At 38.5% G+C, this 25,055-nt stretch overlaps 1 protein-coding gene across 4 annotated transcripts in view; it reads right to left on the bottom strand.

The window, feature by feature from the left end:
* The window catches only part of Fsd1l (fibronectin type III and SPRY domain containing 1 like), a 66,242-nt gene that overhangs the window by 26,079 nt on the left and 15,108 nt on the right, over window positions 1-25,055 (bottom strand). For 3 of the 4 annotated variants that reach the window (XM_021200251.2, XM_029539884.1, XM_021200252.2), the window contains exons 2-7: window positions 22,178-22,273; window positions 21,459-21,590; window positions 19,349-19,450; window positions 13,502-13,524; window positions 9,664-9,785; window positions 907-1,116 (exon numbers count right to left, since the gene is read on the bottom strand). In XM_021200251.2, coding sequence (XP_021055910.1) covers window positions 907-1,116; window positions 9,664-9,785; window positions 13,502-13,524; window positions 19,349-19,450; window positions 21,459-21,590; window positions 22,178-22,273 — 685 coding nt within the window. Of the gene's footprint in view, window positions 1-906; window positions 1,117-9,663; window positions 9,786-13,501; window positions 13,525-19,348; window positions 19,451-21,458; window positions 21,591-21,696; window positions 21,712-22,177; window positions 22,274-25,055 lie in introns of those variants that run through there. The other variant, XM_029539885.1, reaches the window with a different exon arrangement.

The following is a 25,055-nucleotide window of genomic DNA, read 5'->3' as shown; positions in this document are numbered from 1 at the left end:
AAAAAAAAAAAAAAAAAAGAAACATCACTAGCTATAAACCTTTAAAACTTGACGGACCTGTTTTCTATCTGTAAAGCAACAATTACAAACCATTTCCAACCATTCAGGATTAAGTGGCATGTGATGTGCTGACTAACTGTAGTGTGCTGCATGCACTTCATGTCTACTATACAGAATGCCTGCTCCAGGAAAGGAACTAGTGCTCAACAAGACGGGACAGCTCACAATGTATCCCACTCTGCACAGGACACACTGAAAAGTTCTGCTAATATTTTGTCGTTTAAAGCATCAAAAGACCTCAATATACTAAGATACCTTCTAAAAAGCATTCAATAGGCTGACACAAAAATGTCTTAGCAAAGTCCCAATTCTGGGCTCATGTGGAGCTAAACAATCAACACAGAGAAAAATGATGGTTATAGTACCCCTGAAATGTGGAGGTCTGAATAGATCTAAAAAATAAATAGTTTCTTTACTTAGTTGAAAAATTAAAGTGAAAGGTGAGCTGGGCCTGGTGCACATGCCCTAATTCCAGCACTCCGGAGGCAGGGTTCAAGACTGGTGTGGTACTTAGTCAGCTCCGGGTCAGCCAGGGCTCATGGAAGGGTCTGCCCAAACAAACAAACAAACAACTAAAAAGAAAAGCAAAGCAAGGAAAAAAGAATGCTCTGGAATATTGCTTCCACAACACCCTTTTATACTTGCCTTACATACACCATTTTAATAGGTTGTAAATGTTGTCATTAAAAGTTTTACTGATATTTTAATAGAAACTCATTCATATAACAAATATCTAAAACAGCAGTTTTGTTGATAAAACTTAATTTTGTCACTTAAAATAACAAACTGTTTTCTTATTTCAATTTATTTTCTAAGGATTAGATTCATGAAATGCTGTCGTGTTACCTGATAACGTATATTCAGTGCCCTTGATATTATCAATCATTTCCCAACATCGCTCATCTTTAACACGTGGGAGTCCATCAAAGTTCGTTTTCCTATATTCCATTATGAAATGGTCGATTTTATTATCTTCTTCAGGCATTCTCCAAGCTACAGTCACAGAGTTGTCAGCTACCAAACACTCTACTGGGTCAATCTCTGGAGCTTTTGGGACTGCAAAGAAGGAAAAAAAAAAGCGAGGGGGGGGGCTATTATAAAACTAAGCAAACATTTATTATACTTGGCACTCAACCTCTGCTATTTCTTTCTAAATATTCAAAAGGGAGTCAGGTTATGAGAGAGGATAACCTAGAAATTCAAAATAATTATTTTCAAAGCCTCTTATTGCCAGATTATAAACATTTGCACTCCAAAGTTTTCTCATAGACTCTAGGTTTATTAACATCTTAGATGGCAACAGGTAAATTCCAAATATCTATCATGCTAAAGATAATTGAGAATGGCTTGTTACTTGCAAATATATTTTAAATGTTGTTACAAATTAAATAGGTATTGACAAGATTTGAATATAATAATTAAGTAAAAATTGTTTTCAGTGTATTTTTAAGATCTGGTTTAGCCAGGCAGTGGTGGCACATGCCTTTAATCCCAGCACTTGGGAGGCAGAGGCAGGCAGATTTCTGAGTTCAAGGCCAGCTTGGTTCACAGAGTGAGTTCCAGGACAGCCAAGGCTACACAGAGAAACCCTGACTTGAAAAAAAAAACAAAATAAATAAATAAATAAATAATCTAGTTTATAGGGAGTGGGGAGATAAGAGAACAATTGGTTACCAGGTACGAACAAATATATCAAATTAAATAACAAGAATAGTATCTGATATTCCAAAGCAGAAGAAAATGATTATAGTTGGCAATAATTTATACTTTAAAATAGTTATATTTTTAATGCTCCCAACACAAATGTTTTGGGTGATGATGTGATCATGAATAATTTGATCATGACTTTATGATTTGACTATATATAAAAATATCACACTATACCCCAGAATACATAAAACGTATTTATCAAATTTCAAAAACCTTAAAAAATAATTTTACCATACTAAACAAAACTGATTTCCTTGTTTCTCAAAAATACTTACAAATTTTTAAGTGTTTCTCGAGTTTTATGATACATTAAAATGAATGGATTCAGTCAGCTACAATTAACATGTATGAGTATAAATCAATTTATTTTCCACAAAAGAGATTTCACAGCTTTGCAATACTGGATAAGTATATATATACTTATCCAGTATTGCAAAGCTGTGAAATATATACTGAGTATATATATACTCAGATGAATCTTGCTGTATGAGTCTCTGCATATGCTATGTAGATACATATATAAAATATGTAAGGCTTAAGTGGGAATGTAAAAACATTTACTCCTCTTATTGCAGTGCCTACTTTCAGTCCTAGCACTTGGGAAGCAGAAAGTCAGATCTCTATGAGACCAACGTGAGCCAGCTCTGCAGTGAGTTTCACAGGCAGATGAGGCTACATGATGAGTACTTATTTAAAAAAAAAAAAGAAACAAGTTTGGTGTGTAAAGCTAGATCAACATTTGAAATTGATGAATATATTCAATAATATTAATAAAGATATGACACATAACAATAAATGAAAACTATATTACAATAATCATTACAAGAACTTTTAGCAAAGCAGAAACATAAAGTTTACTTTATCTAAGGTCCTTCCCTTTGAGTCCTGAGAGTCTCTCACCTCCCAGGTCTCTCCTGCATTCTGGGGGGTCCCCCAACCTCCTATTTCCTGAGGTTGTCTGTTTCCATTCATTCCACTAGCCCTCAGGGCTTCAGTCCTTATCCCTCTCCCAATACCAGATCAGGTTCCCCACTACCCTTTATGTCCCTCTCCCCATCCACTTTCCCTCCCAGGTCCTTCCCTCCCTCCCCACTTGTGATTGCTTTCTTCTCTCTCCCAACTGGGACTGAGGAGTCCTCACTAGGGCATTTCAGCTTGTTGACCTTTTTGAGTTCTGTGGACTGTATCTTGGGTATTCTGTACTATTGTTTTTTTTTTTTTTTTTTTTTTTTTTTTTTTTTTTGTGGCTAATATCTACCTATTAGTGAGTACATAGGGCATCAAGTGAGGGAGCACATACAGTCACATCTCTGACCTATAATTGATGGAAATGGAGAGGAGCCTGAGGAAAAGAAGGTCCAGCGACAGGCCCAAAGTGGGATCTAGCTCAAGGTGAGGTCCCAAGGCCTGACACTATTACTGAGCACTCACAAAAAGGGACCTATTATGACTGCACTCCAAAAGACCCAACAATCAGCTGAAAGAGTCAGATGCTGATATTTGCACCCAATCAATGGACAGAAGCAGCTGACCCCTGTGGCTGAATTAGGGAAATGCTAGAAGAAGCTAAGGAGGAGGGCAACACTGTAGGAGGACCAGTAGTCTCAAGTAATCTAGACCCCGAGAACTCTCAAACACTCGACCACCAAACAGCACATACCAGCTGATATGAGGCCCCCAACACACATATAGTAGAGGACTTATGGGTCTGTTCATTCAGAGATGATACACCTAACCCTCAAGAGACTGGAGGCCCCAGGGAGTTTAGAGGTCAGGTGGGGTGGGGACATCTATGTGGAGACAGGGGGGTTGGGGAGGAAGTGTGGGATATGGAACAGTTGAAGGGTGGATGAAATATGGAGTTTAAAAGATAAATTAATTTTTTAAAAAAAAGAAAGTTTACTTTAAAAAGAATACTTTCAATGGGCTGAAAAGATGGCTCAGTGGTTAAGAGCAGCTACCGCTCTTGCAGAGGTCCTAGTTCTATTCCCAGGCTCTGCATGGAAGCTTACAGTTGTCTGTTACTCCAGTCCCAGGCATCTGACACCCTCTTTTGGCCTCTGTAGGCACTAGGCACATAGATGGTGCACATATACACATGCAGGAAAAACGCTCACACACATATAATAAATAAATAAAATAACTATTTTCCAAGCTGGCCATGACCTATATGCACCTAATGGTGCACACCTTGAACCCTAGCTCCTGAGAGGCTGAGGCTAGAGGATTCTCAAAAGCAAACAATCAATCAACACAAAACTAAGTAAAAGGAAAAAAAAAATCTTCAAAACAGCCCGGAGTTAACATCACACTTAATAGTGAGAAACACGATACCTAACCCCAAGACTGCAGAACCAGGGTGAAGACAGTTCCTTCTCATCATCCCGAGTCAGCATTTTATTAGACGTCCAGAAAGAAAGAAAATAAAAAAAAAAAATGAAACATATCCAGAGGATACAAAATTTTCTTTGCAGATAAATAACCAATGGGAAAAACAGTGAACAAAACAAATATTGGAAATCTCAAGTGGCTGTAGAACCACGTGGGATGTGAGTAAGTGGAGTGGGAGGGAACCTAACAACAGTGAACCTAGTCTTCCTGGAAAGTCTGTGTGGCAACGTAACAACAAACAGCTGCCAAGGCCTGGAGAACTGGGCAGTACCGGCTGAGAACCCCAATACCTATCTACAGAGGTCAATGAAGAGTGAGGGGTTTTTCAAGGATAAGAAAGGGTGTGGTATTGACTCCACAAGAATTTGATCAGTCAAAAACTAATAAGACTGCAAAGAGACGTGCATAAATCCAGACCAGTTAGAGACTTCAACAATCCTCAATCAGAATCAGAAAGATCTAGAAGGCAGAACACCTCAGAAAATTGCTGAACTAAACAACCATCAACTGTAAGTCTGACATCTATGGTCTGCTGTGTGCAATGTTAGAAGAATACAGAATCACCTGAAATGCCTATGGAGTTTCAGCAAGACAGACTACATTCTGGCCCACAAAATGTACATTAACTGCTACAGTAGTGACTCGTGTGATAGGTCTAGAAACCTGGATGCAGTCCCGAGGCGAAAAGCTCACGGAAACTTAGTCTCCTGGAACCGTGGCATCCTGTATAATGAATGCTCCAATAATGTCCTTACTTTAATCGGTGAATGGATCTGTGTGCTTTCCCTCAATATTGTTTTATTATAGGTGTCTCTAAGCAATGACTTGTCAAATATCTAAGCAAAATTGAACTTTGCTTCCTGGCTTTCACCAATGCCATATATAGTCCTTGTGCCGACCATGGGCTTTGAGTTCAGTAAGAATGTTGCCTATTCAGTGACATTCAGAATTGCCTCTAGTATTGTAAGAGAGATAGTGAAAGAAATCAGGCATTACTACCTACTACATTGAGTTAGAAATCTCAGGGCAAGCTTAGCAAAGTATACTTAGAATCTTCATTACAGTCAGGTATGGCAGACTACATTGCATATTAGAAGAAAGTTGGTGATTTCTTCTGACAAATGGAGATTCCCTACAGATACTTAAAAGAGAAGCCAAGTTACTTCCATATGCAGAAATTTACAATGACCTAGGAAGGAGGAAGGCTATGGTCTAAGAAGGAACTAGAGTAAACACATAGAACTATAGATAGCTGAGCCACTCCCATACACAGAAAAGATGTAATGTTGATCAAAGAAAAAGCAAACAGATTTATGGAACAGACCCAGAAAAATATAAGACTGATCTTTCATAATGGTGATAATAAATAATATATAATAAATATAATAATAATAATAATAATAATAATAATAATAATAATACAGACAAACAAAAGTATTTCAAACAAATGTTATAGTAATTGGATATTTACATGAAAGGAAGAGGAAGAGGAGGAAAAGGAACATTAAGACACAGATTTGACATTCTTTCACAAAAATGAGCTCAGAATGGATTACAGACCTGAAAGGAAAATAATGAAAGTATAAACCTCCTAGAAGATATCACAGAACAGCTAAATGACTTTGGGTTTGGTGACAGCTTTTGGATACAACGCCAAAGTCATGATTGTTAAAGATGTGTGTTAAGCTGGATTACTAAAGTAAACATTACAGAGCCTAGCATGTAGTTCATCTTATAATTCCAGTACTTGAAGGCCAAGGCAGGAGAATCTTCAGTTTATGGCATGAACAACATAGTGAATGAGACCTGTACTGAAAACAACAAATACCCAAGGTTTTTAAAAAAACCAAAGGTTTTAACAGGTAACGCATCAAAGAGACAGCAGAGACTGAGCATGTGACACAAATTACAACAGCCATGACACTACAGTATCACTGGTGGCAAAATGTGGAGCAAGATGAACCTATTCATTGCTGGTGGGACTGCAAATTCATAGACTCTTTGGAAGACACTTGGGAGGTTTTCTACAAAACTAAGTACAACCTCATCACACTACCCAGAAACTACCTAAAGAAGCTGAAATCTTACATCTACACAAAGATATATGTTTAAAACTACAGTCAGAAGTGCCAAAACTAAGAAGCAATTCAATTGTCCTTTAGAAGGCAACTGTTTAAGTAAACTACATATGGACCATCAGGACTGGATTTTTATTCAACACTTTAAGAGCTAGCAAGCCATGAAAAGAAATGAAAAGCAATTAAAGTTCTTTACTAGGTGAAAGAATAGAATCTGTGAAGACTACCAGTGAAAAGATTTCACTTCGGTGACTTTCCAGAAAAGGCTGCGATGCAGAACACGGCAGGATCACATCATGAGAGAATCTCAATGTAAAGTATGGACTATGTGATGATGACTAATCACTGGGGAGTCTTCACTTCTAACGAATGCGCCACTCTGCTGTGGGATGTTGATAATGGGGGAAGGACTTTGGGTCTTGTATATTTTTGATAATGTTCCACAGCTCCTGCTTGCTAGGAACCTAAAACTGGTCTACAAAATAACACCTATATTCAAAATATTATAATAAACACACTGTAAGTTGGGCATGATAGCTTAGTGCTCCAGATACAAAAGTAGTCAAATATCTATGAGGTGAAGGCCAGATTGATCTACATGCAAGTGCTAAGGCAGCCAGGGCCTCACAATGAGATCCTATTTCAATAACTCACTAGTTACCTAAATAATCAACTATAAGAAAGTATGTATACTTATATAATCATGCAATGGTTAATCTAAGTAAGAACTATCTATTAAAATATAACAGACACAAAGGAAATTATCTATATCTATATAAATATATATTACATATAAGAAAAATAAACTGATCTGATAGAAAAACTAAGGTGTCAAGGGCATATACCACATATGAGACAAAGGCCTACTTCTGCAAGCTGTCCTCTGAAAGCTAAACAAAATATCCTATCATAAATAAAAATAAAAAGTTCAGACTATCCAGCCATTAGTGAAACTGAAGTTATCAACAAGAACCTCTCACATACTATTACATGCCAAAGCAAAAGTATTTAGCAGTATAGTATATATGTATGCCTCCATATTTGTACAGGTAGAATAATACCAGGTTTAATTAAAGGAATGGCCAATTTAGGGAAGCAAAATGTCCAAATACTGTCAGTTACATGACTGTGTTTGTGATACTTGTCTAGCCATTTCCCATTTGTGATGCAGAAAGCAATAGCTACGTTGGTCTTGCAAAGAAAGCTGCTGTGCCGTGAGAGAGAGCAACTGGCCTGTGTGCTCAGCGCTGCTCTGCCTGCCTTTCTTGGGCCTGCAATCCCTCTCCAGCACAGGGCTGTAGGAAGCTCTAACTGCAAGTGGGACAGGTCTTCTCGTTAGCTTGCTACCATTTCATCTTTCTTTCCCAGGGGTGGAAATTGTCTATGCTTTAATGAAAAGGGTAAAATTCTCGAGTCATACTAATGGTAAATAGTACACAGTCAATGAGACCCAAGATATATTTTTAATTCTTTTCTATACGTACTTTAGAAAACACCATTCTTTGTTTTGTTTTGTTTTGTTTTTGTTTTTATTTTTTTTCAAGACAGGGTTTCTCTGTGTAGCCCTGGCTGTCCTGGAACTCACTTTGTAGACCAGGCTGGCCTTGAACTCAGAAATCCGCCTGCCTCTGCCTCCCAAGTGCTGGGATTAAAGGCGTGCGCCACCACGCCCGGCAGAAAATGCCATTCTTAAAAAATTTTGAGATGTACTGCCAGTCAGAACTTAAGTCCCTGCTCTCGTCCCTCCAAGTGAACACTCACACTCCCTCTTTCTGTGGCAGTGCAGTGCTGACTTGCGCACATGAAGCTGTGTTCTGCTGTTAAGTAGAGTCTGAAGCTCACAAGTGAGTGAACATATGGACACAAAGAGTAAGATCTCATCAACAAATAATCAGCAGAACTCTGATCTAAAACCTCAAGCTCTCAAAACTAAATAAGATCCAGTCTTTTCCCAAGAAAATCCTAAGTGTTAGACTGGACTCGCCAAAGCATTTAAAGTATCTGGTATTTAGAAACTCTAAAAAATGTTTCCTTGCCTTTTGATATCAGTTGCACACCAACTGTGAACCCTTTGAACTGAATGATAGCACAGATGTTCTTCAATTTGCAACAGGCTTGCAGTACATAACTTGAAAGTATCTTATGTAAAAATAAACCTACTCTATGGTGCATTGCAGTTTGCCCACACAGTATGCCCCACTGCATACCACTGTCTCTTTACAAGGCTCACTGAAAACTGTGGCTTCCTGCTGCTGTCCTCCATCACAGAGCATAACCCATCCAACTGCATACTGCCAACCTAGGGAAAGACCCAGATCTCAGATATGGTCTCTGCTGAACATTTATCACTTTGTACCAGTTTACTACAGAAAACTCCAAGTCAGATCTGCGTAGGTCAGGGGCTACCTGCAGTCCTGAGTCTGTACCTCGCTTGGCCACAGACACCTTCCTCCTCTCAGATGCATTCCGATCTTTCACCTTCCTTCTACATTCCTCCTCTACAGCTCATAATTTCTCCCATACAAGTCAGTTCACCTACGCTACCCTCACTGGGATCTCTCTATTATAGCATTATTATAGTAGTCTCTATGACTAGGTTTAAATTCAGAGAAGAAATGGCTTTCTGCAATTAGTATTTCCTATTAAAAAAACAGCCAATCTCAAAAACAAGCAAGCAAGCAAGCAAAAAGCACAGATAAACTAACCCCACAAAAACATATAAGTGAAATTTCACTTTCAAATGGATTCTTGATTCCCCAAATCTCCACTGTTTAAACAATTTTACATATCAACTGACAGAATTACTTGGTAATAAAAAATAGTTTACTCAGCACTAAAAATACAAAGATAGAATTCAAAGAACACTAGCAAAACCCATCAGCTGGCTCTTGTACACAGACAAGTGATAATTTGTGGCTGAGTTTCACACGGTTAGACTAACTCTCTCTGTTAGCAGACTATCAGGGAGATAGTTCATTCTGAACGCCGAACATAAGAGCAACAAGACGGGCAGTAAACATTCACCACATCTAAAATGAATCCAGCTGCTGTTATAGGTGTGCTAGACTCTAGCCACACAATACCTATGAAGCATTGAGAACATCAGCATTGCATTTTAAAGATGTAGGAAATTAGTAAAGTTAGTTGACTTCTTGAGATCACACTGCAAAAATAACCCCAGCAAAATTCAAATCTATGCAGTCTAGCCTTGAGACCAACTACAATTCTTTGCCAAAACAGCAACGTGTGCTATGCCTTAAAGTCATTAAAGTTGCATTTGTACTACAAGAAAATAATTGTCTTCAATAAAAGCTACTTCTTGCTAAAGTAAAATATACTATATTTCTTTAATATTTACATAATGGTCATTACAGAAAACTCTTGCAAGATTTTTTTGAAAGTTCCCATGTAATAATGCATTTACCTGGCAAAAACTTCAAAGTTTGCAGCATCTGTCTTTCCTGAGAGAAGTCCACCATTAAATGGGTCATGTTGTCACTGACTTTTGGTTTCAAAGAAAGGCGAAAGGCTGAAGCCATTGTGACTCTATGGTAAACACAGACATGCTTTTTAAAATAAGTGAATGTAAAGTAGTACATTTTATACAATTTATAAAACATTAAGATAAAAATTATTTCACTATGACTGTAGAAACTCTAATACAGGCAGTTAAACAAATTTTCCTTTTCTTTTGGAAACTGAATCAAATGCTGAAACTCCAGCCAGTTTTCTAAAATTTCATAGCTATTGCAATAACCAATATCTAATACAACTAATCTCTACAAGATCCCAATTCATCTGAAGCTCTGTGTACTCTCACTTCCCAGTACCTAGCCTTACTCATTTCCACCGAAGCATGAGCCTGTTTTAAGCCTTCTCCCAGGTACTGGTACAGCATGTCCTCTCAACAAAGGCAGGCACCTGGCATTACATACTGCAATCTGCTAAAGACCATGAACAACAAAGGAGACAACTGAGATCCTGAACAGTGAGTGCAACACCACCAAGATGCCACTCCCACTTATCAGCATCATCTGCATGGAAAGATGCTACGATGAGAGACAGCCTAGTGGACCTATGTGACACAGAATAGGAAGTGTTCACTAAGCACTCAGATAAACGTGAAGTAAAATACAAAATAAAGATCTAACCAAATCAGATGTTGCTTTATCAAAATTATGGAGGAAGTTCTTAGCAAAAACTGAAAATTAAAAGAAACTCATATGTAGATGTAAAAAGGAAATCCATTTAATCGTGCCCTTGTTTGTAATTGCTTTCCCTCAGCTAACCAAATGAATGGTTTTCTCACACACAAAAAAGAAAATAAATGTATTTAAATAACTTGTCAATCATCAATTTCAATATTTTCATGTTACAGTAAATTTCTATAAATGTCACATTCAGTTTTGTAACATCCTTGGAGAAAGTAAGCTACAGATGTCTATTCATCAATGTTCCCTTCCTAGTCCACAGTGTGAGAGACAATATAAACAGAGCTACAGGGACAAAGGACCACCAGGCCTAGGCAACGGGACCTGCTACCAAGAGCTTACCGGAGGAAAGATGGCAAACTTGCTGATGTAAAACTGTTGCTATACTTAGTTATTTTACTTCATTTAAAACAAAGTGAAGCAATCCCTGTAATATCATGAACAAGCAGAAATTTCTTTAGCAAGAAGAAAGTGATACACTGTAAATCAGTGCATGGGGAAGGCAGCTTACATGTCTGAATGCTTTAGAAACCAAATATGCACTGCATACTCCGTATATACAGCACAAGCAGTTAGTTCTCAAGGAATAAGAGCTTGATTGGACGGATAAACAGTCAGGACGAGGGCTCAGCTGTACATGCACAGCCCTGAGTATTTTCTGACTTACGAGTTCCTAATCACTATACTGAGATGAGACAGTTCAATAAGTGGGGTTCAGCCTCACTGGTCTTTTTAAACCTAATGAACTAATTGCTTAATGAGGAAAGCTAAAGATTTGGGAATTTTAAATCTGAAACCAGTAAATCTACAAAAAACTTGACATAATCAAAAAGGAACACAAAGAAAAGAATGTCCTCCTCCTAATGCAGTAGAAATATCACTTATAATAGAAAAAAATATGAACACTTTCTAGTCAAAGTAAAAACTTGTATGAATCTGCCAGGCAGTGGTGGCACACACCTTTAGTCCCAGCACTTAGGAGGTAGAGGCAGGCTGATGTCTGAGTTTGAGGCCAGCCTGGTCTACAGATCTAGTACCAAAACAGCCAGGGCTACACAGAGATACCCTGTCTCAGACAAAAACAAGAGAACAATCAAGCAAACAAGCAAACAAACAAACAAAAAAACTACATGAGTAAAATCAATTCATATGTATAACAATATTTTCAAAAAACTTAAATTTATTTTAAACTGATTATATTTAGACAAGTTAGCCTTACAGCCCAAACTAAAAATCTAAAATTGATGAAGATGGTCTCAAACCATGCTATTTGTTATATTTTTATTTATTTGATTTTCCTAGATTATCTCTTATATTAGCAGCTGAATTAAAAAACCATTTCCTCCCAGTGTTATCATGGTGACCAGAAAATAATTACAAAACAGATGAGCACATTTAATCAAGTTAAAAAATAGGCTAAGACCTAGAAATACTCTTCAGACAAGGAACAAATGCTCTGGTCGTCAAATGAACAAAGACAACAGTGTAGGCTTCAAACAAAACAAAGAAGAAACAAGGACTCTGATTCCCGTGAAGCGGGGACACTGATGCGGTCACATGGAGAGGCTGACTGAGGAGGAGAGAAGCCATAAAAGCTGGCATTAAAATTAAATCCTGACTAACAAACCTGAACAGAGGGCATCAGAAGCAAAGACGAAAGCCGGGAAAGCCCAGACACAGAACCTTGACACCAAGGAGAGAGCTCTCTCAAGATTTGTTGGACAGCCCAAAACCTGGTTAGGATTTGATTTCTAGGACAGAAAAATCAGGAGGCACAGCAGAGTGTAACAGAAGAGCTGTAAGGAGTAATGACCTAGCCTGGGTAAGAGAGGGTTGCTTCTGGCAAATCTCAGCCGACACGTCTACCTTGTCAAAGACTTCCCCTTACCCACTCCTCTCATCCTACTCCATTCCCTGAGGACAGCAGCGAGTACCTGCAGATCTGGCTCCTTGAGACCTGAGGCAGGAAGAACTCGGGACTCAGGGCCAGCCTAGGAAACAGGGTGAGAATCCATCTCTTACAAGGAAACTCTAGTAAGTTTCCAACATCCAGCACTTACAAGAATGAACCACACCATTAATCACGCCATAATATAAAATCTACAAACATGGACAATAGCTTTGCTTTGACTCTGTAAATTTGCTCCAGACCCCGCCCCAGACTCCCACCATCAAACAGCCACAAAGAAACACAGTAAAGAAGTTCTCCAAATTAACAACAGACACTGGTTTTCACACCATCCATAATGAGTATTTCTGTGAATTTCCTGATAAAGAATGAACTGATCTAGACTTGAAGAGACTCAAAAGTTGTGCCTGTCAGAGAATCTCACGATCCTGAGGTAAAAAGCCTCAAATTACAAACTACAGACAACACTCAGTAAGTATTCCGAAAGCCAGTGAACACAGAACCAGTGTTACCTCAGCCTCTTTAACACACACATCTGTTCCAGCAAGTGCCAAGTGCCCTGTTATGTTCCTGACTCTGCCAATGAGAAGCATCTTTTAAGTCAAACTACGTAACGATTTAAGCGTTTTCCTCAGTATAAGAACGAGATGGTGGAGGCAGGAGGAGAAGGAAGAGGTGGCACCAGGACAGCACCGGAGAACCTGAAGGTGTTAACCAGGACAGCAATGAAGAGCTTCAGCAACTGAGATGCTGGGCAGCACTGGCCCTCGCTGAAAACAGAATCTGCTTAGATTTAACAACAGCAGCAAAAACTGCATCCCAGCAGGGTGCATTTTAAGTCATTCAAAACAAATCAATATTCAATACTAAACTAATTAAGAACTATTCTAAAAACTAAAGCTAACTATTACATTAAACCAGAAATGAAATTCTCTTAGAAATATGTAATCTCCACAACTTAAAATGTGACTTTAAAAAAGTTTGCCAGTTGTTCTATGATATACAGTGCATTTTCTTTATACATAATTATTATTATATACTATGTTAATCAACAGAATTCTAAGAAAAATGGTTTCTGAATTTCATTTCTGACTTCAATATTGACACTTAAATAAAAAAACAACGTAGGTTTTATACCATACCTATCCTTGATCTGTCTGGCAGCCTTGGAGCAAATCAGGGAGAAGAGAAAGAAGGTAGTTAGTGCTTTTCATGCAAGTTCAATGGCAGCGACATGCAAGAAAAGTTAGGATATAAACCCTGCAATAGATTAGTTCATATTCATCAAAAACATAAATTACAAGAAATCTATATAGTTCATGTAAGCTTGATAAAGTAATGTTAGGGCCAAAGAAGAATCCAGACCCCCATATCAATCACTGCAAAAGTAGGAAAATTTAATGTTTCAACCAGTTTCATGGAACTATAACTGTGGTTTTTTAAACACAAGATTCTCAAATATGCCTTCACTTTTATTCAGTCTGATATATTCTTCAACTAGATTTCCACATAACCCAATAGTTCTTATGCACATGAAAGTTTCCTTGCTAGCATACAAACTAGACTGCAACTCTAGAAGCCTGAGCTCCCAAGAATGAGTTCTAACAGTAGAGATGCACACAAGGATAGATGAGAGAAACATCTCTTAAAGGGAAGGTTTACAGAAGCTATAAACTTACACATACAGTACATATCTTCTGTTTTTGTTTTTAGAAAATGAAAATACAAGTTTAGAAAGGGTTCAAGATCATTACCTGGTACTGTACAGTCATAGAACAACAATGAAAACACCCAAAGCTGTTGCCTCTTTATATATGAATTAAATATAATATATACAACGAAAGATTTTCTTCCATGCTAACAAGCATAGTTTGAGATTACAGCTCACAAAGATGGCGCTTTTTGCTAGCATACATCCTGGTACATGGTTGAATTATAAATTAAATGTATAAAACATTGCTTCTGTTTCTTCTTTCAATCCTAGCATTGTCTCTACTTCCTAATGGCCATTTTTATACCCAGCCTCAACTATTCAGGCCTGAGTATCATTCTAAATAAAAGAACTGAGGTGTGAAATAGATTGCAACATGCTCCAGCTCCAGCATTACAAGGAATCAACGCTTTGACCTTGGGGTCAAATTACTTTACTTCTCTACTACAGGATTTGGGTTCTTAATGCTTTTAAGAACAAAAAAGCCCCTTTCACGGCCTTCACACTACAGCAGACCCAATGTGGTGGCTTGCTGACCTCCTTAGGTCATGAACCTAGTTTGACAGTCCCTTTTATAAGGAATGTTACATTAGTCAACTATTACACTGGTTTTGAAAAATACTGCCATGGCAGCTGGAACTGAAATGATTTCCATATAGATGTGAAATTCAGACAGGAAGAGGACTCTCCTCTGTACCCAGTACTTCTTTACATACAGAGGAAGCTTCTGTCATTACCCTTTCACTTCTCTCTTCCTTCACTCAACAGAGCATGATACCAGATTATGTGTTTTAAAGGCATTAACTCAGTGCCTCTTACTTTTCTCAGAAGTTTGCTTGGCTACAGAATATATATTGTGTTCTTCTTCCTCTGTGCTGTTAAGTGTCACTGAAACAGTCTTCGCCACCCCCAGTGATCTGAAACCTCTGCTGAGCAGACCTGGGTAGGTAAATTAATTCCAGGCTTAGTCAGCCTGCCTACCGACATAACCAAACTCTCCAGTACAGAGCAGGATTCGGGATCTTCTCAGCTTTCCTGCTTTATCTTATTTCCTGATGGCTCTGAACTCCCAGTCTCCTTCACATGACCCATCGATAGGAAGACCACTACTGACTCAACTTCTGTGCATCATGTCACATACCATACTGTGTGTGAAAACAACAGAAAAGGAACAAATGAGAAAGCAGGAAACCTAGGAAAAACTGCTGCCCCATGTGTTCATAGACCATATATACCAAACATTCTGTCCTCTGATTTAGATTCACATTTTATTTTACACGCACCGGTAGATGTAGATGAGGGATTATTCTCTACAAGAATCTAGAATGGTCCGACTTTAAGAAGTATCTTTAAATAGAGAATAAATTATATTTTTCTAGAAATTCTTCTTCCAAAGATAGCCATCTAAAAGTATACTTTACCATATACTTTCATTCCTCTGCTTTAAGTTCAAAAGTGATAATTTAAAAAAAATTGTATCTCTGAAATACTAAGCCTGGAATTTTCCAGACTTCTGCTCTATCATGTTTCCCTGCATCCGTATGACTCTGCCGGGTGAGAGCTTGGCCTCCTCTGGGGCTATGGTGCAGTGCAGAACTGGAAAGCCCCCAGGAAGCATGGCTACTTCTATCGACTAAATCCCGCTTGCCAACATGGCACCTCTGTGTTTGGATTGGAGATAGCCTCTCCTTCCTCTAATGTGTCTCATTCTCTCTTCCCTTCATCAGTTAACTTTCTTGGTTTGTTTTCTGAGACACAGTTTCATACTATAGTCCAGGCTGGCCTCAAACTCACAGCAATCCTCCTGCTTCAGCTTCTCAAGTACTAGGATGACAGGCTGATTTTTAAATTAATCATCACAATCCTTTATATATCAGATTTATGAACTTGTTACCCTAGGCCAAAATTACTTAAGTAGAACTGCAAGAGTAGAGGAGTGATTACAAATAATTATTCATAATTACCAACTAAATATAAACAAAAACAAACTGGATCTTTGCCTAACCTGTTCTTAATCTGCATTGAAAAGATACAGAAACCACTGTAAATGTATCCAGCATTTTGACTACCTTATCAATTCTATACTTTAAACACCCAGGGGCTATAGGTGTTGTTGGTAAAGTGCTTGCTAGCATGCATCCTGCCCTAAGTCTGAGCTCCAGCAGCTTAAACTGAGCATGATGGTGTGTGTCTGTAATCCCAGTCCTCAGGCAGTAGTAGTCAGAAGGATCGGGAGTTCAAGGCCATCTTCAGCTATGGAGAAAATTAAAGATACTTCGGGATATGCATAAAACCCTGTCTCAAAACAGGCAAGCATGAGCAACACTAAGACTAGGTTGTCTCCCTAAGAATTTACAGAGCAGTTCTTTTGATGCCGAGATTAATGCTAGGCTGTTTGGCAGTATTCACAAACATCACGGTAATGCTGGATATCCTGACTGTGGTTGTCAATATGGAACCACTGTCAAACCAAGATTACATTTACACTTGCTTCATTTTCAGGACTGTAGGTAACCTGGAGTACTTTTTCCCAAATAATTTTGCTTCCTGAGCCACAAAGCCCATGTCAAACCCACTTTCATGGCAGTGCCTTTGCTAAGGACATTCGAGTTGTCTGTGGTGGGAAGAACTAACTGATGCTTTCTCACAACAAGCCTGAAAAGCAAAGGGTGGTTCTCAGCTCGGTGCGGATGTGTGCGGATGTGTGCGGATGTGCCCTTTACATAGCCGGCCTCTTCCTTCAATGCTTTTCCTCGTGCCAGTTCAAATAACTCTTACTCCTTCTGCTTCCCTCTGAGCACGGTCTGTGGGCACGTGGGCTTCCTTGTCTCCGAGGAGGGCCCTGCTCCCGGCAGAGCCTTCTAGCCTTCCCTTTGCTACTCTGCTTTCCACAGACCCTGGTCGTCGACTTCCTTTGTATTTCCCGTCTGGCCGCTCAGGTCAGATCAATCTCTAGTTTTTTCTTCTTTAAATGTTCATGAACCTGGGGTTTCTTTTTTTATGTAAATCCAAAAGATAACCCATACCTTTTATGGTATAATTCAAAGTATTCATTTTGTGGCATGTGGCAGTATAGGTCACAAGTTACAGACTCCAGGATGTGAATAAAGTCCCTAATGTTTGATCTCTGGGACCTACTATCTCAGACAAAGACATTTTTTCATAATATCCCCTCCCCTTACAGGACAAAAAAATGAAAGAAAACAAAAAAAGAGAAAAATCTCAAAATGTTCTTTTTCCTTTAGGCAAAAATACTAACCTTGCCATGTAAGGAAGCAGAGGCAGGTGAATCTCTGTGAGCTTTAGGCCATCCTGGTCTACATAGCGAAGTCCCAGGCCAGTCTGAGCTACATAGGGAAAATCTTGTCTTGTCTGTTTTTTAAAAGACATTTGGAAAAGAACTAGTTACGTATATATTCATTCATATATTCATATTCTCTCTCTCTCTCTCTCTCTCTCTCTCTCTCTCTCTCTCACACACACACACACACACACACACACACACACATATATATATATATATATATATATATATATATATATATGCTTGTGTGTTCAATATTTTTCATAAAAGAATTATCTTTTAAAACATATGATCAGGGCTGGAAGAGATGGCTCAGTGGTAAATAAAGAGCACTTGCTGTTTCTTCAGAGGACCTGGGTTCAGTTCCCAGCACCCACAGGTGTTTTACAACCCCTGTAACTCCAGTCTAGACATCTGATGCCCTCTTCTAGCCTCTGAAGATACAGGACACATACACATATATGCAAGCAAAACCTTCATACACTTAAAACAAATGCATGCTCACCTAAAAGTAAATAGCCTAAAACTAATGTAAGTACAGTACTCCTTACAGCTTCTTTACAGCCAAACACATCTGTACAGTAGGAGACTACATTTCTGTGAGACACCAACACTCACAAATAAAAGGTAAAGGTCTACTGTGAGGTATGGTTAGTAAGTATTTCATTTATTTGTAGTTTTCAAAGGTAAAGTTTGCTTCTGCTTAAGTCCCTCTTTGCCCTGCATTCCTGACCAGCCTAAAGAAGGACTTTCTCCCAGCCTCAGTGTGCAGGGTGTTGACTAAACTCCCCGTCTCATTTCCTCTTCTCAATGCTCAAGAGACTATCACACCCGGAGCAGGATTCCAGGGGCAAGCTATTGTGAGTGAGAAAAGGGAAATAAGCCCCACTTTCTCTTTTCATCTGTGATCAAATGCAGAAGACATTGTTCCCCTTTCACAGTGCCTTGGAGCTATTATTCCATTGCGGGTACTCATGGGTAGGAAATCACTCTTTCCCTTTTAATCTGACAACTGATTGGAGGAGCTGGATAATTATATACTGAGTTGGAATTGTTCTGGCCAGTTCTTTTCATTGAAGAGTTCAAGGTTTGAATTCAGGGTAAGAAGAGGAATTTTAATTTTGACAGAGGATACAAGCATTGTTCTGCAGGCCAAGTACTAGTAATGGAGTAACCAGAGCTGGTGGAATCCTGGCTATTTACCTCATGATTTCACATACTTGATATTACCTGGCTAATTTACTTTTATCTCACATGAACTTTTCACATATATTTACTATCAACCAAACTTCTAATATTCAAAAAATAAGGTGAAGTATATTCTAGAATTCTATCACATTTATGCTGTTTTTTCTGTTCACTTTCAGATCATATGATCTGATAAATGGAGGCCCTTCAAATCCACATCTCATGCTAGGAACAGGAACATGACAATTTAAATAGTAGAATTTGAAGATAAAGAAGTATGAAAAGAATCACTGTATGGTTTTACCAAAGGCTATTTTTTGTTGTTGTTTCCAATTATATTAGCTCAACTTGAGGACTTTAATATGTTATGTTTAAAAATAGTGTGACTAAAAGAACTGTTTTCCCCAGCTTTATAAAAATTCACCACTACCTACTCATTGTACTTCAAAGTTATCCACACTATTTTGTCCATAAGCAAGCATTTGAAGTAGGCCTATAGAAACTTACGACCTGGCTCAGATATTGAAGAGCAGCTAAAACAAACTGCCCATAAGCGTATGAAAATGTGGCTTAAACTGAACATTAAAGAAAAACAAAATTAATCAATTCCTGACCCCAACCACAAGTAGATGCTTTAAATAAGTGAACATCTTGTATTTTATTTAGCAAACACCCCAAGCTCTTTACAGCATCAGAAATGACAAAAAAAATTTTTTAAAATACTCCTTCAGTATACTAGGATAGGGTTTTCTGTTTGTCTGTTCATGTACTTTTTGTTTTGTTTACCTTTGAAAATTCTTCAGGTTCTTTAATATCTAATGACCTTGTTGCAAATTCTAGTAGTTCTTCAGAGTTCTCGAGGGCATTGTTACATTGACTAAGCTGACTCTAGGGAGAAGCACAAGACCCAGGTTATCACAATGCACTTTCCTATAGTCAATCTTAAATATATGCTATAATAAATTTAAATAATTAGATGAGTATGCAAGCCATGGAGCTACTGAAGAAAGATAACTACCATTAGTTATATACATGACAAAACTGCCCTTTTTCTTATAATTTATCATAAACAGCTTAACCAGGGCTGGCAGGTTGGCTAGGTGGATGGAAGCATTTGTAGTCCAAGTACCATGTGAGTGTGTCCCACCATGGAAGAAAAGAAGTAACTTGAAAAGGTTGCCATGTGATACACACACACACACACACACACACACACCCTACACCCATCTCGCTCTTACATATGCTCACATGTAAATATTTTTAAAACTTAATTACATGAAATAAAAATATGAGTACAAAAGGAAAAATAAAGTAATTATAAGTAAGTGAGATGAAATTAACTTAAAGGTTCTTAGAGTGGTCAGAAAACTATAATATGTACTAAAATATCTACTTGCAGAAAGCAACTTTCTATAACAAAGACTGAAATTCTTGATAATGATTATTTAACTTAAGCTTGTGAATCAAGTTAGCACAGTCAAAATCCATTTGCACATGACTCGAGTATTAAAAATTATCTTAAATCATAATTTATAGTTAGAGATCAATGAAAACAACAGTGAAAAGGCAAAATACAGAATAGGAGAAAATATTGCCAAGTCATATCTGTCAAAGGCTAATATCCAGAGCTCAGGATTAGGTGTAAGGCTAAGCAGACCATGTGCTTAACATATACACGACCCTGGCTGGACTCAAAATCCCAGTACAGCCATGCTGAAAACAAAAACAAAAATACAGCTAGAATGCATAAAGAAAGCCTGTAACTTTAAAACAATAAATAAGTTATTTAATAAACAGAAAAATGAATAAAAATTTCTTCAAGGAAAATATATAGACATTAACAAGTGCATACAAACTGTTCCATCTCTCTCTGGTCACTAGAGATATGGAAATCAAAATCATATCAAAAATACAGATTTATATCTAAGCACAGTTGTACATGCCTTTAATACCAGCACTCAGGAGGCAGAGGCAAATGGATCTCTGTGAGTTCAAGGCCAGCCTGGTCTACAAGTGAAATTCAGTACAGCTAGATCTATATAGCAAGACCCTGTCTCCAAAAGAAAAAAAACCAACCAAATAAACAACAAAAAATGATTCATAGCCTTTACAGTGTCTGCCACCAAAGCACAACAAAGCAGCAGGAGGCAGATGCTGGTAAGGACAAGTGTTGTGCACAGCTGGTGGGATATCAGATAGTGCAGCGGTGAGGAACGGAGGGTTAGGCACCTCAGAAAACTCAAAGTGTGGCTGCCACACTGCCACACTTGACCACACACGTGGTCAGCACACTGCCAGCTGAAAAAATGGAAAGGCGTGTGTCTGACTGTCCACACTCAGTGCGGCACTGCTCACAATGCAGATGGAGAACGGGCAGCAATGGCATGGCTCAGAGGCCACACAGAGAACAAGCAGCGATGGCATGGCTTATAAAAATGTTACTCAGCCATAAGGAAGCCCCGGTTTGTGCTAGAGCAAGGACAGAGCTTGGGAACATTATGCTACAGCTGCAGTGGCGGCTAAGAACAAACGCTGTACAATTCCACTTGCATGAGACATCTATGTAATCAAAATAATGCAACAAATGGCACAGTTGCCAGGAGCTGAAAGGGGGAAGTGGGGACTGTTATTTTAGGGGTGAAGAGTTTCAGCTTTGTGATAAGACAAAAAGAATCCTGAGTTCTGCTAAACAACAGTATGGATCAACAAGCTATGCCTGAAAAGGGCAAGCAGTAAATTTTTGTTATTTTTAGCCATAACGTTTAAAAATATTAAAAGATATTTGTGACCCAAGCCAAGGTAAATACCACCCGGACAAGACTTATCTCTGCCTAAAGACCTCAAGGCTGAAGTGGAAGCCCACGTTCATGCAGCCTCGCCCTCACCACACCCTCACCTGTAACTCCTGGGACTTCCGCACTTGCTCCTGCTTGATGGTGCTAATCATGCTTTCTTTTACATCATCCAAGATAGAGTATAAACTATCAAATTCTTCATCTAATTCTGAAAGTATGTTGGAAGAATTTTCCTGTTTTTAAAAACATAATGAAGATTTTGTTGCAGAGTCATACAGCATATAAAAATTAAATACGTAAGCAAATGAAAGAATAGATTCATATCATAAACTACCTTACCCTAAAGGAGTGGTTCTCAACCTTCCTAATCCTGTGACCCTTTAATACAGTGTCTCATGGTGATCTGGAATCATAAATTATTTTGTTGCTACTCCATAACTGTAACTTTTTTACTGATATTAATAGCAATGTAAATATCTGATATTCATCTATTTCTTTAAGCAAGTCCTATCATTGGCATCTGCCTCACTGTGTGCAGTAAAAGAAATAGCTTGTTCTCCACTACTTTGCTTTTAATTGGCATTGGTAAACAGAAATGAGCAAGACTTTACTGCTTGCTTATACACACGGTATCAGATGTCCTGGACCCGACACATGCTTTCCTTGTGGAGAAGGCAGGGCTGACACCGGAAGCTATTTTACTGTTCCGTCCTTTGAATACCCAGCTGCGTGACGTTATACTCTGAAGTCGACTGTTATTTATATAGATATTACTTAGCAATTATTTGACTATACAATTTTTGATAAGAAATATTCATACCTGAACTCCTTTTAGTGTGTGATTTAGTGTATCAATGAAGTTCTGAATCTCATCATTCTTATTTGCCAGAGTTGAAATGATTCTTTGTAGAGCTTCCTAGGATTTAAAACAAAGTATTATCTTCTCAGAACAGAAAACTTTAAATCCGGTAACAACCACTCTCTAGGGAAACCTACAGCAGAGCACATTGAATAAGTTAAGGGGTCAATGTAAAGATTCTCTTTGTCTTCTCAAAGCCTGGGATTACACGCGATGGGCTATGTACCTATCCTCTTTTAAACTATGTGATTTCTAATACACAATGCCATCCCCTCAATACAGGTTACACTGAAAGTAATCAATGTAACCTTGGCTGGCCTAGAACTCACTCTGCAGACCAGGCTGGCCTCCAGCTCAAAGAAATTTGCCTGCCTCTTCCTCTCAGCAGCTAGGAGTAAAGGCGTGTGCCACCAGTCATGGCTTTATTTCATGTCAACAGTATTATTTTAAACAAAACACAGCCATGATGCTAAAGCAAATAGGAGCTTTTAATACAGTATCAGGGCATGAAGAATAAAGGTGAGAAGACATTGAAAGCCAATATATTTGTTTACAAAAAAATAAAAATACAAATTTTAGAAATATGAAGGGCTAAGTTGCAAATCTGCAACTAGAGTGGTATTACTTGACCACATGAAGCTCTCCAGAATAGCCACTCACTGCCTAAAACTAATAATCACTGTCCAGAAATGTGGGACCACAAGTGAGGAAAATTTTTACTGCTCACTTCTCAGTTTTTTCTTATTGGAGTACATTAATTGTACAAAATAATGGGCTTCAGCATGTTATTTTCAGATAAGTATGTAATCTAATTTGATATCTTCCCATTTAGTTAATTTTAATGTATAGTGGTATGTGTGACCTGTATTGCCATAGTGGACAGTATAGCTCTAATTGCTTAATAACTTCCCAAGTAATAATGAGGGAAAACTCAGTAAAAATCAAATGTAAGTATTTTTCCTGTATAACATTTCTCAGAAGCAGCTACCTCTAAGCACCTTCACGTTTAACTACTGGTAAAGCCTATAAAACTTCACAGGAGCCAGGCTCTTTCCAACATCTAGGACATGGATAAAGGGGTTATATATAAAGTACTCAGGAAACGAAGCGGACAATCGATGCAACATTAATGCAAGTTAAAAACAATCACAACAAATATCCAATTCTCACAGTCCCTGGAGCTAAGGAGGCACAGTCATCCCGGAGCTCAGGCCAAGGGCTCTCTGCTTTCTTCATTCACCCACACCACGGCTTCCCACCCTCATCCTTGTGCTATTTTAAAACAATACAATGAAGTTATGCCAGGAAAAGGACTACAGGCACCAAGAGCTAGGTTTGACCTGTCTGTGCTCTTCCCAGAAATAAGTTTACAGATCAGAATATATACATCACGCAGTCAGGACTCTGAAGAGGGGCAGGCACAGTCAGAGGGGCCACAGGGATTCTGAAGAGATGTAAAAAAGGAGATCCTAGTCTTCCACGTACGTATCAAAGTCAGGCCCTCTATGTATGTAAAGCAACACAGCCAGGAGTATGAACAGAACTACACCATCCTCTGGCTTTTACAGGAGGTGCCAAATCATACGATCTGGTTCATTCTGGTTAACAGACAGCTTCTAATCCTCATAAGGGCAAGTGCTTAGTCCTGCAATGTTCCTTAAAGACCTTAAAAGCTTAAAAATTGTCTTAAAAGCTGCTCCCCAGAGTAGCATTACTGGGAAAGAGTGGAATCGTTAAGTGGAGGCTAGTAGATCATAGGGGTGTGCTCTTGAAGGGAGGACCCCAATCTCTTCCTCTCTCCCATCTCCCCAGCTATGGAGTGGGTTCTGCGTCATCACATGACCCATGTCATAATGGTCCTCCCCACAGGAGCATTTGACCAAAAGGGTCAAAGATGACCAGAGACTAAACCCCATAAAACTATGAGCTCAAATTAGCCCTTCTCTTAGTTACTGCAATAGGGGAAGCTGCATTCATCCTTCCTACACGTGAAAGTGGAGACTTAACTAGCTGCCGAAGTTACACTGCTAGAGAGATACAGATGGGCTTGTCACAGTCCAAAGCCCATGTCCTCAACCACTTTGGAATACAGTCTCTAAACCCAATTAATTTGTGTCGTTTGGTATAACCATATGATGAACTTAATACTCCTTAGTAGTTGGCTTGTTAAGTTTTTAATGGCATAGATAATTTCTAGAAATTCCACAGTAGACTCACAATTGAACTTAAGCTCTGTTCACTGTCAAGCACCTGCAGCAAACTCAAGGGTGATTTAAAGATGCTGACACAGCACCAGAACAGAGTCAGAAGAATCTTCAAGAAGCCGTTAGTCTATGGAAATGGAGCGCCAGGTCCCAAGGGATGCAGCCTAACAGCAAAGTTTCAATGACCATGATCTGTGCATGCTCAATAAAAACTGAAGTACAAATGTAAAGCAATGTTTACAGAAGAGTAAATCTCTCTGAGCAAGAATACTCCAACACAGTTAGGAGCAAACTGTAAGAACTCTGGGGACAAATGCACATAGCCTTGGCTATATAAGCTATGAGCCACATGGACTTTTTCAATGAATACCTTGCTCGTTTTTTAAAAGCTTCTGTTATTTACTGAGTGCAGTCAAATATACCTAAATACTCCAATTTTTATTATGTCTTCAAAATAACTCTTTTTCTTTATTATTATTATTATTATTATTATTATTATTTTCTTTATTTACATTTCAAATGCTATCCCGAAAGTTTCCTATACCCTCCCCCCACCTCTGCTCCCCTACCCACCCACTCCCACTACTTGGCCCAGGCCTTGCCTTATGCTGGGTCATATAAAGTTTGCAAGACCA

This window comes from Mus pahari, chromosome 6, assembly GCF_900095145.1.
Source record: "Mus pahari chromosome 6, PAHARI_EIJ_v1.1, whole genome shotgun sequence".
NCBI lineage: Eukaryota > Metazoa > Chordata > Mammalia > Rodentia > Muridae > Mus > Mus pahari.
The sequence above is the reverse complement of the archived record's forward strand: the minus strand, read 5'-3'. Positions and strand labels throughout refer to the sequence as shown.